Here is a 15,483-nt window from a genome sequence, read left to right on the forward strand (position 1 = left end):
TGGGTACGTTCGTCATAGCAGAGAACACAGATCTTGTCTAAGGGACTCGAAGGAGCAATTCCGAGAATACGCAACGAGCAGATTCTATTTCGATTCGACACACCAGAAACGTCAAAGTCGGAATGCCCAGATAGGCGGAGTCGCTGCGGACCTTTTACGCGCATTGAATCTGCTGAGAAGAGGCGGGCTGTGGAGAGGCGGAAGTGATTCGTGAAGGCCGGTCTGTGAGACGTAATGGCCGTTGCGGGCTGGTGCAGGTACTAAACTCTCCGACGTCTTCCTGGGTAAGAGGCCTCTCCCGTCTCTTTCTTAAAGGCGTGTTGATCGAAAGGTAGGTTGTAGAGATTTAATGGTACTATGCGGGCTTCGTTGGTTGCGTGTGGTAATACGCTAGCGCTCCCCACCGCAGTTGGAAAAGAAGGGCGGAAGGGCGTGAATGTAAACACTCGGCCCGCGGAAGGGATTTGGAAACGAAACTTAGGTATTGAGGGGTGAACAGACAGAACCTGTGTATCTAGCCTTGGTGGGGGGTGGGTTGTCATGAGATTGGAGGTAAACCGGGTCCCGAACCAAACTTGGGGGAAGGATGGGCGGGTTATCGGGCTAATCTGGATTGGTGAGGAATTACGTAAACTGCGTAATTTGGGAGTTTTGAAGCGGAGCGTTGTCTTGGAGAGGTTACATTGGAGAAAGGTCACGTACAAAGCAAAAGGATTTGTAGATTTGCGGATTAACCAACACGGGAATTTAGGCCGTGTGCACTTCCGAAAGGTCTCAGCAAGTAGGCGCCCCTTACTCTGCCCCTTGCTTGGAATCCCGTCAAATTCCGTTCCTGAGAGCGAGACGGTTTGTATTTCGGCTGCATTGGGGAAGAATCGGACAAACCCGATCGCCGTTCCGCCTTTTTTAAAATCATAACATGTTTTTTTTATTTGAGCATTTTATTAGGTGACCCCGGCTGAGTTTACTTGGGAGTTGGAAAAAAGGCAAAGTGGATTTATTAAACAATTCTTCTCATCTGTTTGTTAGCAACCAATGACAAAACTAGTGCAGAGTGATAATCTTTTGACTGCAGATCAGCTTCGCCTTTCAAACCTGCTAATTGTATATAATACCTAAAAGACATAGGTTTTATTCTTCACCGCAGTCTGTTTTGGCAAGCAGCTGGTGGCAAAATCCATATAAACCTTCAGTTGTAAACAACAGATAAAAGATAATCACAAACAAACAAGAATCATGTGATTTGTAAATGATTACTGCATGGAAATCAATTATTCCTCATTGGAATCAGTTTTCATATAGTTAATGACTGTAATAAATGTAAAAATATATCAAGTTTGTTAATTTTCAACAAGACTGGATTTTTTCTCTGCAGTATTGAAGTTTTCAGTGGAAAACAAAACGATGTTATATTAGTATATTATTTTCTTTTTTTTATGTAAATGTTTTTTTATGTATTATATAAATGCCAGTAGGATTAAGAGTGTCTGTGTGTGTGTGTGTGTATTTATTTATTTCATAAATAATTCAAAGTTCTAGTTACCGGTAGTGATAATAATCTTTGAGAAACAATTGTTTCTGGATATAGAGTGTATAAAAAGTATTTTCTATTGCTGCATTTTTGAAGACCATAGCTGTAATAATCCATAAATCTTAATAGATAGATAGAATTGTAATTTAGATGCAACAGTTATATAGATAAGGAGTTGCTAATCACCAAGTCTTGATGTGTACAGCTTGTTAAAAACATTTATCAAGGAATATGCTCTTCAATTCATCTTTACTAGAATGACTTCTATTATTTTAGTTTATTAGCATTATCCTTTTTTTTCTTGATATAGTTTCCAACAAAATGTTGATTGCAATACTTTATTATTTTCTAAAGTTATTTTGAAATTTCTGAATACCAAATGCGTTCTTTTATATGAAAATGTTAAAGGCTGTTTCTGCTTAATTTATTATGAGTAAAGAATATAAGATTAGAAATTATATAAGGCAGAGTTTGGTGTAACACTATGTAGAGGACCACCTCAGTTACACTAATATGGATGAATAGAATTACAAATTCTGTTACTGAGCAATAGACCAAAATACATAGTGGTAGAAATTTATTATCTCCTAATCAAATTTATGGTGGTGATTTTAATATAAAAAAAAATAAAAAAATCTATAACATTAGAAAAAGGAACTGCTTAATTATGTCTTTTATTTGCCTGATTAAAGGGAGATAGAATAATGCAAAGTATTGATGACTAAATGCAAAACAACTAGTCATAGAGTTTAAGGGAACAGATGAAGTAAATATTTGGAAATAAAATTTAAATTAACAATACAATAACAGCAACACATAATATATAGTTTTAGAAATAACATTTCTCAATATCCAATGTTGAGATACTATGAATTCAAGCCATTTATAATTTATGTTGCAATTCTAAATCTTATTTGGAAATAACCTCTTGGTGTACTTATTTCTGAATAATAAGATTACATTGCTAAACCTCTAAACCAGCATTTCATATTAGACCTTGAAATAGAAACATAGCCCTTATTTAAGGAATATTTCAATCCATTACAGTGTCTAATTTAATTTGCAACTTTTGCATGGTTGCTAAAGTCATCTTGAGGCAGAATGCCAAGATAGCGCTCTAAAGAATTAAAATACAGTGTGTTTCTTGCTGAAGTCTATTGTTAGCCTCTTGTTCCAGTCTAAAGGTAATAGAAGACCTTGCAAAATTAATTACATTGCAAAATTACTTTCTATTAGGCACTTACTTTAGAGAGCTATTTGAGGAGAAGAAAGCGGTTGAAGCATATGAGAACATAGAAACAAAAATAGATATTGGTTTTGTGTTAAATGCTTTAAAGAGTTATAATGTACGTTATAATAAAACTGTCTCTTGATAAAAGAAAAATAAGAAACCTACCTAGTTTGTTTTTCTTTTCATTAAGCTCTAGTAGGTATTTTGGAATTCTTTATTAAACAGAATTGGAATGTAAGATTTCATTATAACCTTCTTTAGAATATGTGAATTATTTTCACTTGATATGCAACAGAAAATAAAATAATTGTAATTAATGGACCAGAATACAAAGTCAGTAGTTTAATGCTAAGGTTAATGTGCATAAATACAATATGAGAGGCCAATCATAATAGCAATAATAATTAAGAGAACTACATTGATAAGGTATTTTGATATTTTAATTTTTATATTATGTCCTTAAAATTATTTGTAGGGATATGTTCAATGCCATGAGTTAATTGCAAAAATAATAAAGGTGAGTAGAAAACAAAGTTAAAAGATTATCAACAATATATTTTAATTAAATTCAATTTTGTATCAATATCAATGGAGAGACAAATTTCTTATTGAGAAACTGACTTATTTAACATGCATAAAAAGTGGAGTGTCATTGTAAACAGATGATTCAACTTAGCTGAATCTTCTTTCAGGAAGTTCATGAGTCTAATCTCAGGAACTATAATACCAGGAATAAGTAGATTAAGACCAGACTTTGAGTGCTTTTCAGTGCAGCAAAACTATTGCTGCTGGATAAGCTTAGACAGCAAGGCATCATAGTGTGAAATGATCTGAATGACAAAAAAGTGATTTACCGAGAAGCTGGATTTGTAGAATGCAAAGTATGGGATAGAAACAGCAATGAGATATTTTTGTGGAAACATATATTTAAGTGGTTGCAGGGTATAGATAAATTAGATATGTGGCAATAGAAGAAATGTGCATTCATGCTCATATAGGATTTATAGCAATTGTATGTATTGTGAATATGTAAAGATCTGGATTTAATTTGGATTCCTTGGAGTCCATGGAGAAAGCACAGCTTGTTTAAGGAATGACTGGCATATGCTATGTCATGCACATGTGCACCTTGTCTCTTTGGTTGCACAGACATAATATTTAATAGTACTAGTTTGTTGGGATTTCTTTTACATGTAAAGTATGTTTAATATGGCTATTGCATAGTTTCAAAAACTGAAATTGATTTTGTTCATGTGTGAGATGTATTAAAAGCCTGGTTCTGTGACCAATTACAATACATTTTATTTATGTTTCCAGAGAAAATGCTACTGTGCAAAGCAATGTTTAAAGATCATGCATCAAGTGAATAAAAAAGAATTTAGAAGAAAAACAGCAGCCAATCAGATAATTTATTGTAAAATTACATAAATTTAGGACCTGCTTGTTAGTACATCCTCTATATCAGTAGTTCTCAATGTTCCTAATGCCTAATACAGTTCCTCATGTTGTGGTGACCCCCAACCATAAAATTATTTTCGTTGCTATTCTATAACTGTAATTTTGCTACTGTTATGAATCGTAATGTAAATATCTGATATGCAGGATGTATTTTTATTGTTATAAATTGAACATAATTAAAACATAGTGATTAATCACAAAAACAATATATAATTATATATTGTGAAATATTTATTTCTAATTACAAATAAATGAAATTTTGTCTGGGAAGTTTAAGAGCAGGCTCCCGGCTCTAAGTGGAAAGAGTGCCTTTCTTTTAAAAAGAAAAAAAGGAAAGAAAAAACAAAACAGCCACCAAGTCTTCCTTCCCCCCCCCCCCTCTATCTCTCTCTGTCTCTTTCTGTGTGTGTGGCTCTTTGTCTCTCTCCTCCCTCCCATCTCTGTCTCTCTATGTGTGTCTGTCTCTCTCCTCCCTTCCTTTCTGCCTCTAATTTTCCAGATCAAGGGACAGGAGGCTCCAGTGGATGGTATTGACACGCCCATTTGGCCACGAGACTGGGATGAAGCTGAAGACACGCCTCTGTGCTCCACCCTTTCTTCTCCTCTGCATCTCAGTCCAGCCAAAGAACAAGTCATATTTTTAACTTCTCCTGTAATTTCTATCTCTATTGGAACCTCCTTGCCTCTGCAGACACCGTAGTTATCTCTCTGCTCTAGCCTGTAAGTAGTTCTAAGTGGTTTTCCTTCCTAACCACCAAGGAGCGTTATTTTGTATCCTTGGGATTGGAGAGAGTGCTGAGGTCGCGGCAGCCATTTCCGGCTTAGCCAAGCATGTGGTGCCGATCCCTGGTGATCGGGAGGCTAGAGGCTAGGGATTCCCAGCCCAGAGCCCCCCCCCCCATCGCACCAACTGACTGGAAACAGCTTCGGCGGCTGGATTCGAGCCGCGGAGAGCACGGAGAACTGGGAAGAGTGCGAAGGACCTTTTTCTGAACGGTGAGTGCGCTGTGGAGCAGAGGAGAGCGCACGAAGCAACCCAGGCCTGGGCCATCAAGGCAGCAGCATCAGCTTCATTCTTCAATCACATGGCGATCCTGTGGATGGAGAAGATCCAGGAACGCATTCCTCCAGAGGATATGTGACTGCATCAGGATTTGAACAAGTTAGTGGCAATGGCACAGTTTTCGGCTAATGCGATACTAAACGCGATGAAGTTTGCTTCCATGGCTGTGGTGTCATCTGTGACCTCCTGTCACCTCCTCTGGCTCAGGGAGTGGCAGGCGGACAGCAAGTCCAAATGGCAGCTGGCATCGGCTGACTACACGGTGGGCTCCCTCTTCAGGGCATCCCTGGAACCGCTCCTCGTGGAGGACAAAAACAAGAAAAAAGTCTTACCCACCTCGGCGAAAAGGGCGGAATAAAGGTCAACCCTGTTTTACCGCAAGCCCTCGTGCCGGCCCCCAGAACAAGAGGCTCAGCAGAGCAGGTACTCTTTTCCCAGGTCAGAGAGGACTTCTGACTGCAACCAGTAGGGACAGATCCCACTTCCATCCTCCGAGTAAGTGGCCCTTTCGAGGGAGAGGTGGGCGCTCCTACCGCCGGGGCAAATAGGTCAAACCCAACCCCACCCATTGGCGGTCGCCTGGCTCTCTTCTCCAAGGCCTGGGTGAGGATTTCCTCTGATGCCTGGGTAATCAGCACTGTCTCACACGGGCTTCGGCTAGAGTTCCTCTCCAGCCCTTCCAACCACTTTCACACATTTCCCCTGGCGCAAAATCTAGACAAGCACAGGCGGATGCATCAGGCCATTAAGTATCTGCTTGACACCGCCACAATGCAACTGGTCCCCTTGGACCAGGTGGGCTGTGGGTTCTACTCAAATCTGTTCCCCATGCCGAAAGCTTTGGGGTGGTTGGAGAGCTATTCTCGACTTGAAGTTCTTGAACCAACATCTTGTGTACCGCAGGTTCAAGATGGCCTCGCTTAAGTCCATTCTAGCAGGCATATGGGCGGGGAATTACATGGCTTCTATAGACCTCATGGAGGCTTATCTCCATATTCCCATCCTCCCACTTCGCAGGCAGTACCTACGGTTCTCCTATCTGGGCCGCCACTTCCAATACAGGGCCCTTCCCTTTGGGTTATCCTCTGCACCTAGTTCATTCACCAAGATACTGGCTGTGGTGGCAGCCTACCTAAGGGGCTTTCCCATTAGGCTACAGTGCTACCTAGATGATGTCCTCGTCCAGGGGGCCTCCCTGGGTCAGACTGTTCCAGAGACCCAACACCAGCAGCTCACCCGCCAAGGTCGAGGCCACCCCTCAGGTACTGATTTCCCTCAAGTGGTGGCTGTCCCCAGCCTTGCTCAAGGGGTGCGAGTTCAGGGACCAGGAGTGCCTCGTTCTCACCATGGACGCCAGCCTGTTCGGCTGGAGGTGACCCTGAGGTCCCAGTTGGCGCAGAGCCAGTGGTCCTGGCAGGAGTTCCGACACAACATCAAATGGCTGGAGCTCTGGGTGATCCATCTGGCGCTTCGATATTTCTGGACCGTTGTCGAGGGTCATCACATCCTGGTCCTCACTGACAACATGGCGGCCAAGGCCCACATCAATCGGCAGAGCGGCACATGTTCCAGAGCACTGCACACCGAAGCGATGTCTCTGGGCAACTGGACAGAGAGACATCTGTGGTTGATCCGGGCAGAGCACATTGTAGGGATCGACAACTATCAGGCCGACTGGCTCAGTTGTGAGATGGTGGACAATGAAGAGTGGAGCCTGTCCCAGGAGCTGTTCCAGAGCATTTTCCGGAGGTTCGGACGGCCAGTAGTGGACCTCTTCACCACTCTGGTCAAAACCCAGCTTCCATGGTTCTTCTCTCAGTTCCCAGCTCCCCAAACAGAAGAGATCGACACCCTTCGCATAAGGTGGCCAAGGGGACTTCTGTACGCTTTTCCTCCACTCCCCCTCCTTCCCGGAGTAGTTCAGAAGCTAATCAGGGAACAGGCAGAGCTGATCCTGGAGGCCCCTCACTGGCCGAGGACACCCTAGTTCGCGGACCTCAAGATCCTGCTAGTCCAGCCTCCATGGCAGATATCAGAAGGGGAAATAGAGCTGCACCAAGGGAAGATGATGCACCCGGAACCACACTGGCTGCAACTAGCCATGTGGAGATTGAGCGGGAGCGCCTAAAGGGGTTTCAATTTTCTATGCAGGTAATTAGATTCATAGAGGCCTCTCGCAGAAATGCCACTTTGAGGATCTACGATTCTACATGGGTGGCTTTCGTTTCCTGGTGCCAGGCAAAACGGATTGAGCCCACCAGGGTGTCTGTCCCGCAAGTCCTGGAATTAATCCAGGACGGCCTAGACAAAGGTCTCACCCAGGGGACTGTGCTCAGGCAACTAGTCCCCCTTGCCATGATCCTCCCGGGCAAGGACCTGGTTCCTCTCACCCAACTTCCTGTTGTGAAGAGGTTCCTTTGGGGGGTCTACAACCTGCACCCCCCAGCACTGTTCCCTCTAAGGTGCGCGGCTGCATGGCCGCGCACGTGGCAAGAAAACACCGCACAGCCGTTTCTAACTGCCGCACAGTGATTTCTGTCACAGGCTCCAGAAGCCTCAGAAAATCTAGGGTTAGCACAGGCGCGGTGACGGCGGCAGGAGCTTACATGGCGCAGTGGTCTCCTAGGCGCCGTCTGCACCGCTCATTACCATCAGTCGCCCCGTGTTCAGCAAAGCAAACGCGGGGAAGTCCTTTGCAGGTGGCTAGAACTGGCTGCCCGCAAAGGACCTCCCCAGACTTGTTTTGATGAGCACAGAACGACTGACGGTAGTTTACACCGGCCGCGGCCACTCAAACTAGCATCAGTCGCCCCGTGTTCAGCAAAGCAAGCCCGGGGAGGTCCTTTGTGGGGGGCCAATCCTAGACGCTTGCGCCCGGCTCTGTGGCTGAAGTGAACCCCCAAAGCCCCCGCCGCCACCAGAATATCTGCTGCCGCCTCTTCCTCCTCCAACAGCACTGCCGGATTTGCCTCCCAACGCTGTGGCTGAGATGAAGCCGGCAAAGCTCCTGTCAGCATTCCCGCCCGTGGCAGTGGTGGCTCTCCCTCCACGCAGAGCACCTGAACTGGCCCCCGCGTTATCTCTCCCCCTTCCTCCTCTGCTGTGCTTTTGAGGAGCCATGAGGCCGCGGGAGCTACTAGGAAGGCGGCGGAGGGGGCGGGAGCAGGAAAAAAAAGGCCTCATGGCTTCTCAAAAGCATGGCGGAGGTGGAGGCAGCGGCAGGGGTAACCCAGAGCCCAGATGAGGTGCTCCAAGCGGAGGGGGAGGCACCGCTGCCGTTGCCATTGGCGGGAGCACCAGCGGGAGCTTTCGTGGTTTCACCTCAGCTGCAACGCTGGGCAGCAAATGTGGTGGTGCTGTTGGAGGAGGAGGAGGAGGCAGCAGCAGTTATTCTAGTGGCGGCAGGGGCTCGTTGGCATATTCAGCGGCAGCCCTGCCCCCTGTGAAAAAACCCGAAGCGGAATTCTGGGAGTTGAAGTCTTAAAGCTGTCAGGTTTGAAGACCCCTGAGATTTTTTTTTCTAAAGGGTTAGGGGTGCAAGGATCTTGTAACAACAGCTTTAAGACTTGAGTACTTCAAATGCCAGACTTCCTGAGCCAACTTTTTGGTTGCTAAGCAGGAGCATTGTTAAGTGATACTGATATTATATAACACTTTTAATTAAGTGGGTACCTTGAATAAACATAACTTTGAGTTTCAAATAATACTGATTTCGTTGTCTTAGGTGACATCTGTGAAAAAAAATCAGCTGCTCAAGCATGAAAATATGCCGCTCAAACACTATACTTTTCTCACACTGAAAAAAAATTAGAGGGAACATTGCCCCCAGTGTTGCATAGATTCCCCACATGGAATCTTCCCACTGTGCTACGGGCTCTCATGGAGAAGCCTTTTGAGCCATTGAAAACAGTTAGCCTGAAATACCTAACCCTTATGTGGTATTCCTAGTTGCCATCACATTGGCTAGAAGGGTGTCAGAACTAGGAGCACTCTCCTCTAGGGAGGACTTGTGCATGTTCCACAACAAGAGGGTCTTGTTGAGATTGGACCCAACCTTCCTTCCTAAGGTGAATTCCATATTCACAGGAACTTGTTCTTCCCGATTTCTGCCCTAATCCGGTTAGGGAATGGGAACAACAGTGGCACTGGTTGGACATCCGACCATATTTACCTGAAGCGGACGGCCTCCTTCCAGAAGTCAGAGGCACTCTTTCTATCTTTCCAACCGTCATCTCTGGGTAGGAGGGTAACGCCTTTCACCATTAGCCGGTGGATTTGCTTAGCCATCTCCCTAGCATACAAATCCCAGAGGTTGATGGTGCCGGCCGGCATCATGGCACACTCGACAAGGAGTGCTGCCACCTCGGGGGCTTGGGCCTCCCACGCCCCCATAGAGGACATTTGCAGAGCGGCTACATGGGCATCCCCATCGCCAACATTACAGGTTGGACACGTTTGCATTGGCTGATGCGGCATTTGGGCGCAGGGTGCTACAGCAGGTTATTGCAGAACATGAGTTCCCTGCCCATGGGACTTAGTTTGGTAGGTCCCATCCACTGGAGCCTCCTGTCCCTCGCTCTGGAAAATGGCAGTTGGTCTTACCTGAACTGTTATTTTCGGGGCTTGGACAGGAGGTTCCAGTTCCTGCCCTAGGTAGTATGATAGCTGGGGTGGTGGGAGTTCTCCTTTGTGCCTTGTTTTCGAGTCTGAGGGAAGCTCACTTCGATGAAGTGGAGAAAAAAGGGTGGAGCACAGAGGCGTGTCTTCAGCTTCATCCCAGTCTCGTGGCCAATGGGCGTGTCAATACCATCCACTGACACCTCCTGTCCGAGCCCTGAAAATAGCAGTTCAGGTAAGACCAACTGCCATTCTCTCTCTGTATCTCTGTCTCTCTCTCCTCCCTCCCCCATCTCGGTCTCTCTGTGTGTCTCTGTCTCCCTTTCCTTCCTCTCTCTCTGTCTCTCTGTAATTCTCTCTCTATCTCTGTCTCTCTCTCCTCCCTCTCCCATCTCTATCTCTCTGTGTGTCTCTGTCTGTCTCCTCCCTTCCTCTCTCTCTGTGCCTCTCTGTCTGTCTGTCTGTCTCTCTCTCACTCACATACACACACAGTGTGGTCACCTCGCCTCTTGTTCTTCGGCTGCTGCACAAGCCCACGTGGCGTGCGCTGCCCTCTTCTCTTTTGACAGTTGCCTCATTTCCAATGGAGAGGGTGGGGAATGCATGCGTTTTCCTCCCTCTGCATGGATTTCCCACCGCCTATTGGTCCTATTGTTTTTGGAGCTGCTTTTTCTGAATCAGGTGCGGTGGCGGGACTCTTGCCATTGCTGAGAGCTTCACTGGCAGCTTCGCTGGCAGCCACCACATTGGATTCAGCAAAAGCAGCTCCAGCAGCAACGGGACATGTTTGGAGAAGGGAGAGCCGGAACTGACTGCCCAGGATTATGTTTCTGCTGCCCCTGTGAAAATATCTGTTTTCCAGCCGCAGGAGGAAAGGAAAGAAGCCAGTCTTGGAAAGAACCTCCATCCCCCTCCAGAGACCCCATGCCGAAAGACAGGAGGGGCGGGCTGGTTTGATTGCAGGCGAGCAGGCGGTTTGGGGCCAGCACCTCCTTCGCTCATTTGGGCAGGCAGAGAAAGAAAGGAGGCTTGTGATAAAGCACCCCTGCCACCAAGGATGAAGGGGACCTCCTTCGCCCTCGACTATTGCATGCGCTATCTCCACCTGCTCGAAGTAGCAAAGAAGGCGGGCCACTAAACTGCCCACTCACATTCAAACCAGAGAAGAGGGAGCAACCCACACCTTGTCTGTCTGTCTCACTCACTCACTCACTTACCTCAGAGGGCTTCGGAGAGCTTTGGAGAGCAGCTTCTGCAGAAGCCCAGGCGAGTGAGAACAAGTTCCTGCCATTACAAAGTCTCCGAGGCTGTAATTGTATGGGGTGTGCGTGTGCACCTATGTTGTCCATGGTGTGGAGTTGTGGTGATGCTCTGCGTGGCCGGCAATGACTCTGGATCCCATCCGCAGGGGATTTCAAGGAATGCAAGGGGAAGTCTAAAGTTTAGAGTTCCAATGGTCTTAGCGACCCCTGTGAAAAGGTTGTTCAACCCCCAAAGGGGTCGCAACCCACAGGATGAGAACTGCTCTATATTGGTGAATATGTCTTGGGCACAGGAAAGGCCTTAGACTTTAGAGCTGAAGAAACATTATTGTAAGTTATGAATGGGTTGGTTGATTTGTGGATATGTGTTTCGGTGCCAACAGTTTAAAAGTACAAACTCTTTGCAGAGCTGAACAGATGCAGATGAGGACAAAGTAGTAAATATTATGCAATGTGTTAATGTGTTGTTGGTAATGTGGAAAGTTGATCCATGCAATTCTGTGGTTTTTAAGATGTGCACTGTACCTTAGAACAGTGTTTTTCAACCACTGGTGTGCCGTGACATAGTGTAAGGTGTGCCGTGGGAAAATTACTTTATATATAGTCAATATAGGCACAGAGTTAAATTTTTTTAACATTTTCTAATGGTGGTGTGCCTCGTGATTTTTTTCATGAAAAAAGTGTGCCTTTGCACAAAAAAGGTTGAAAAACACTGCCTTAGAATGGCTTTGGAGAAAAACATTACAGAACATTACAGAATTTCCCAAAATGTATAGCTGGAAATAATGTGCACATAATTTTATTAGAAGTTATTATTGTCTCTTAAATATCTGAGATACTAATAACTCCAATATTTCAAAAATGCAGGCAAGGATATTCTTATCATGAAATTATTGGTGCCAGAACAATAATACAATTTGAAGCTATTTTGTCTGAGCTTTCCAGACCTTATCAAAAGAAGAGATTGCTATGGTATATCTGAAATTTCTTGAAATTTTGTAACTATTTTTGATAGATGCCACGTTAGAAATGAGGTAGAAGGTTTTTTGTCAACATCTTTTATTTAGCTCAGTCAAGTAAAAGTCTTTAATTGATTAACTTATAGTTACTTTAGATGCTCTATATATATTCTGCATAACTGAAGTGATAAGGAAAGTTCATTATTTCATGCAATTTATGTTCCAATAAAAAGATCCTAGGAATAATATGTAAAATAATTTAAAATGATAAAAATATTAAAACTATGTGTCCCAGAAAATCAATTTCATAATAACGTTCTTATCTTCCACTATTGTACCTTCTACCTACCACTGGTATTCAGAACATGTCTCTGAACACAGTTCTCACAATATTCATAACTACTAATTGATAAATCTAAATTCCATATATTTTTCATTTCCTCTTAAGCCTATTTAAATTACACAACCACATATTCTGTCAGCTAGTTATGTCAATTATTTAATTGGTTCTCTTGAACACTTTAAAATTTATTTGAATGTTTACTATCTTGATTAAAAAGGGACCATTTTATAATTGTAACAGACCCATTGCCAAGCTCAATAACAGCAACTAAGATTCTTGGCTTTATTTCATTGTTTGCTTTAGATTATTGTTTAACAAATGTCTAGTGATAATGTTCAATGTCATTCTGTAAATGCTAACTTTATTTATTTGTGATTGAGTACAAGAACATAATCACATACATGCATTGATCATTCTGTCATGCTTACTAGCACTTTAAAAAAATGATATGTTGCTTAAACTACCAATTGATCCTTTTTCTGTACATTTTTAAAAGTTTAATAATTTGATCTTTTATGAGTTGCAATGGGGCTATGGTTAGAATGCAGTACTGCAGGATACTTCTGTTGAGTGCCGGCTGCATGCAATTTGGCAGGTATATTCTCACCAAGCTCAAGGTTGACTCAGCCTTCCATCCTTTTGAGGTGGGTAAAATGAGGACCCAGATTATTGGGGGCAATAAACTGACTCTGTAAACCGCTTAGGGCTGTAAAGCCCTGTGCAGTGGTATGTAACTCTAAGTGCTATTGCTTTATAGCAGGGGTGTCAAATTTAATTGAGGGCTGCATCAGGGTTGTGTTTGACCTTGGAGGCTGAGGTGGGTGTGGCCAGTATAGGTGTAGCCATCTTGACATTATTCGGGTCAGGGGCGCTTGTGGTGGCTCAAGCGTTCTGCTAACAAAAATGGATTCATGAGCTCTATTTTCGGCCGTAATGGTCTCCTGCAGCCCTCTGCCACTGAAAACACCTTGGGTGGTCTGCACATGCTCGCTGGGCCTCATTTTCAGCTGCAATGGCCTTTTGCAGCCTTCCTGCTGGCAGAGGGCTGCAGGAGGCCATTGTGCCTGAAAACAGGGCACTTGGCCTAACCGAGCTCCGTTTTTGATGGCAGAGGCACTGTGGGCTCGTCCTTTGCTGTTTCCAGGGTAGTCCTGTGGGCCGGATCTGGGTCCCGGGCCTTGAGTTTGACATCCCTGCTTTATATTGTTCTCCATATATTATCCCTAAGGAATGACTCGGGGACAAAATTACAATTTTGTAGTTGCTTTAAATGTGATAGTATATTAGCATATTTCAAATTCTTGCTAAACCGGAGAAATTTAACAATATTGTACTATTGAAAAGTTCACGTTTTTGTATATATTTAACAAGTCTTCTAAAATTGCTGTTCAGATATCTTAAGTTAAGAGGTATATAACTTCCAATGGCTCAGGGACTATACCAGGCTTCATGAGGTATAAGTGCTACATAGTGAGTATTAATATTACTAATTTTTGGAAATAAATTTAGAAGTTTTAAGATTTCCCAAGGCTTAAACCACTCAGTCCCAAATGAAAAATAATGGCTATTTTCCATCCTCAAACTTGGGGTGGGTAGATTTCTAGTAATCAGGAAAATAATGCTCACATGTAACATCGTGTCCTATATTTCCTTTTAACAAGTATTTAACAATGGCAAGCCACTACAATATAAAAAGCAGACCCCAGTCCCTACCAGCACTGATGATATTACCTAGTTTGAGTATTGAAATGCTTGCAAGAAAACAACCAAGCTCAGAGAGTATTAAGGACCTCTTATTTCAGTCCTAACCTACAAATATTCTTTTCTGCAAGTATGCAACAAACACATTTTTTTCAAAAGGTTTTACGGAATTCATTTCATCAAAGGCATAAAATATTAGAAGGGATCACAAATATTGAGCATGTATTTCTGTGCAAAAGAAATAAAAAGGTAAAAAATGGGATTCATCCCTATTCATATGCCATGGAACATGAGAGTAAAGAGATTTGACATGCGATACAGTACAACTAGAACCAACCCTTATAGCAGGGATGTCAAATTCGTTTTCTTTATGTACTCTCTGTATAATATATACTGCAGAGACACGGTGGCCTCAGTGTTAGCTTGAAAAGAGGAGGCTATGAGTTGTATGCCTGTCTTAGGCATGCGAGTAATTTTGCCCAGTCATTCCCTATTAGCCTATCTCATTGGGTGGTTTTTTGGGAAAAGGTTTGTTTGTTTGTTTGTTGTTAGGCAGGGTTATTAGGAATGTTTTTATAGATAGTTAGGATAAATATCTAACAACATATTCAACGTACAGAATACTGTAAATATTTTAAATCTTTTAATCTGTATGTTGTCATTCAGTTATTACATTAATTAAACGGTTACATTTTTTACAGAGCAATTATGTCATCTTTTCAAGAGGCTTCATCTTCAAATACCCTCCAGACTTCAAATTTTGCACATGTTATCTTTCAAAATGTAGCAAAAAGTTATCTTCCTAATGTGTACCTTGAGTGCCATTACACTCTGACACCCTATATACATCCTCACCAAAAAGATTGGGTTGGTATTTTCAAGGTAAGCAGTTTCTAGAATGTTTTAATATATGTTTTTTTAAGAATGACTGGGTAATGGTCAAGTGAAAATGTAAAATGCCTTTTATCTTAAAATATTGATGCTTAGAGAATTAAATTTTTATCTTGTTGAGGCCATGTTTAATTACATTTTATTTATTACTGGATAATCTACATATTAGCTGTCCAATCAATTTAATCCACATAATGCCAATCATTGCATATGATCCTAAGAGAGATGGTTTTTTAAAACTGACCTCTCTCCCCTTGTTATTAGACACACATACAACGTTTCTTGGGTCATTAGACAATAAGCAGGAGATTAATTGTTTAACTTGTTCATTAAAAAGGGTTTTATTTGCCTATGTCTTATTAAATGCTTTACTTTATTACTTTATCATAAGCTATTATTAGATTTTATTGCCTCATCTTTATAGCGG

The 15,483-nt window shown here is 43.1% G+C and overlaps 1 protein-coding gene across 6 annotated transcripts in view; it reads left to right on the forward strand.

Moving 5' to 3' along the window:
• Positions 1-182: 182 nt before the first annotated feature.
• Positions 183-15,483, forward strand: part of TAX1BP1 (Tax1 binding protein 1) — a 47,870-nt gene continuing 32,569 nt past the window's right edge. For 2 of the 6 annotated variants that reach the window (XM_032237908.1, XM_032237913.1), the window contains exons 1-2: positions 197-331; positions 14,867-15,047. In XM_032237908.1, coding sequence (XP_032093799.1) covers positions 14,874-15,047 — 174 coding nt within the window. In that variant the 5' untranslated portion in view covers positions 197-331; positions 14,867-14,873. Of the gene's footprint in view, positions 332-517; positions 553-648; positions 847-14,866; positions 15,048-15,483 lie in introns of those variants that run through there. The other 4 variants (XM_032237909.1, XM_032237914.1, XM_032237912.1 and 1 more) reach the window with 4 other exon arrangements.

Source organism: Thamnophis elegans, chromosome Z (genome assembly GCF_009769535.1).
Source record: "Thamnophis elegans isolate rThaEle1 chromosome Z, rThaEle1.pri, whole genome shotgun sequence".
Classification (NCBI taxonomy): Eukaryota; Metazoa; Chordata; class Lepidosauria; order Squamata; family Colubridae; genus Thamnophis; species Thamnophis elegans.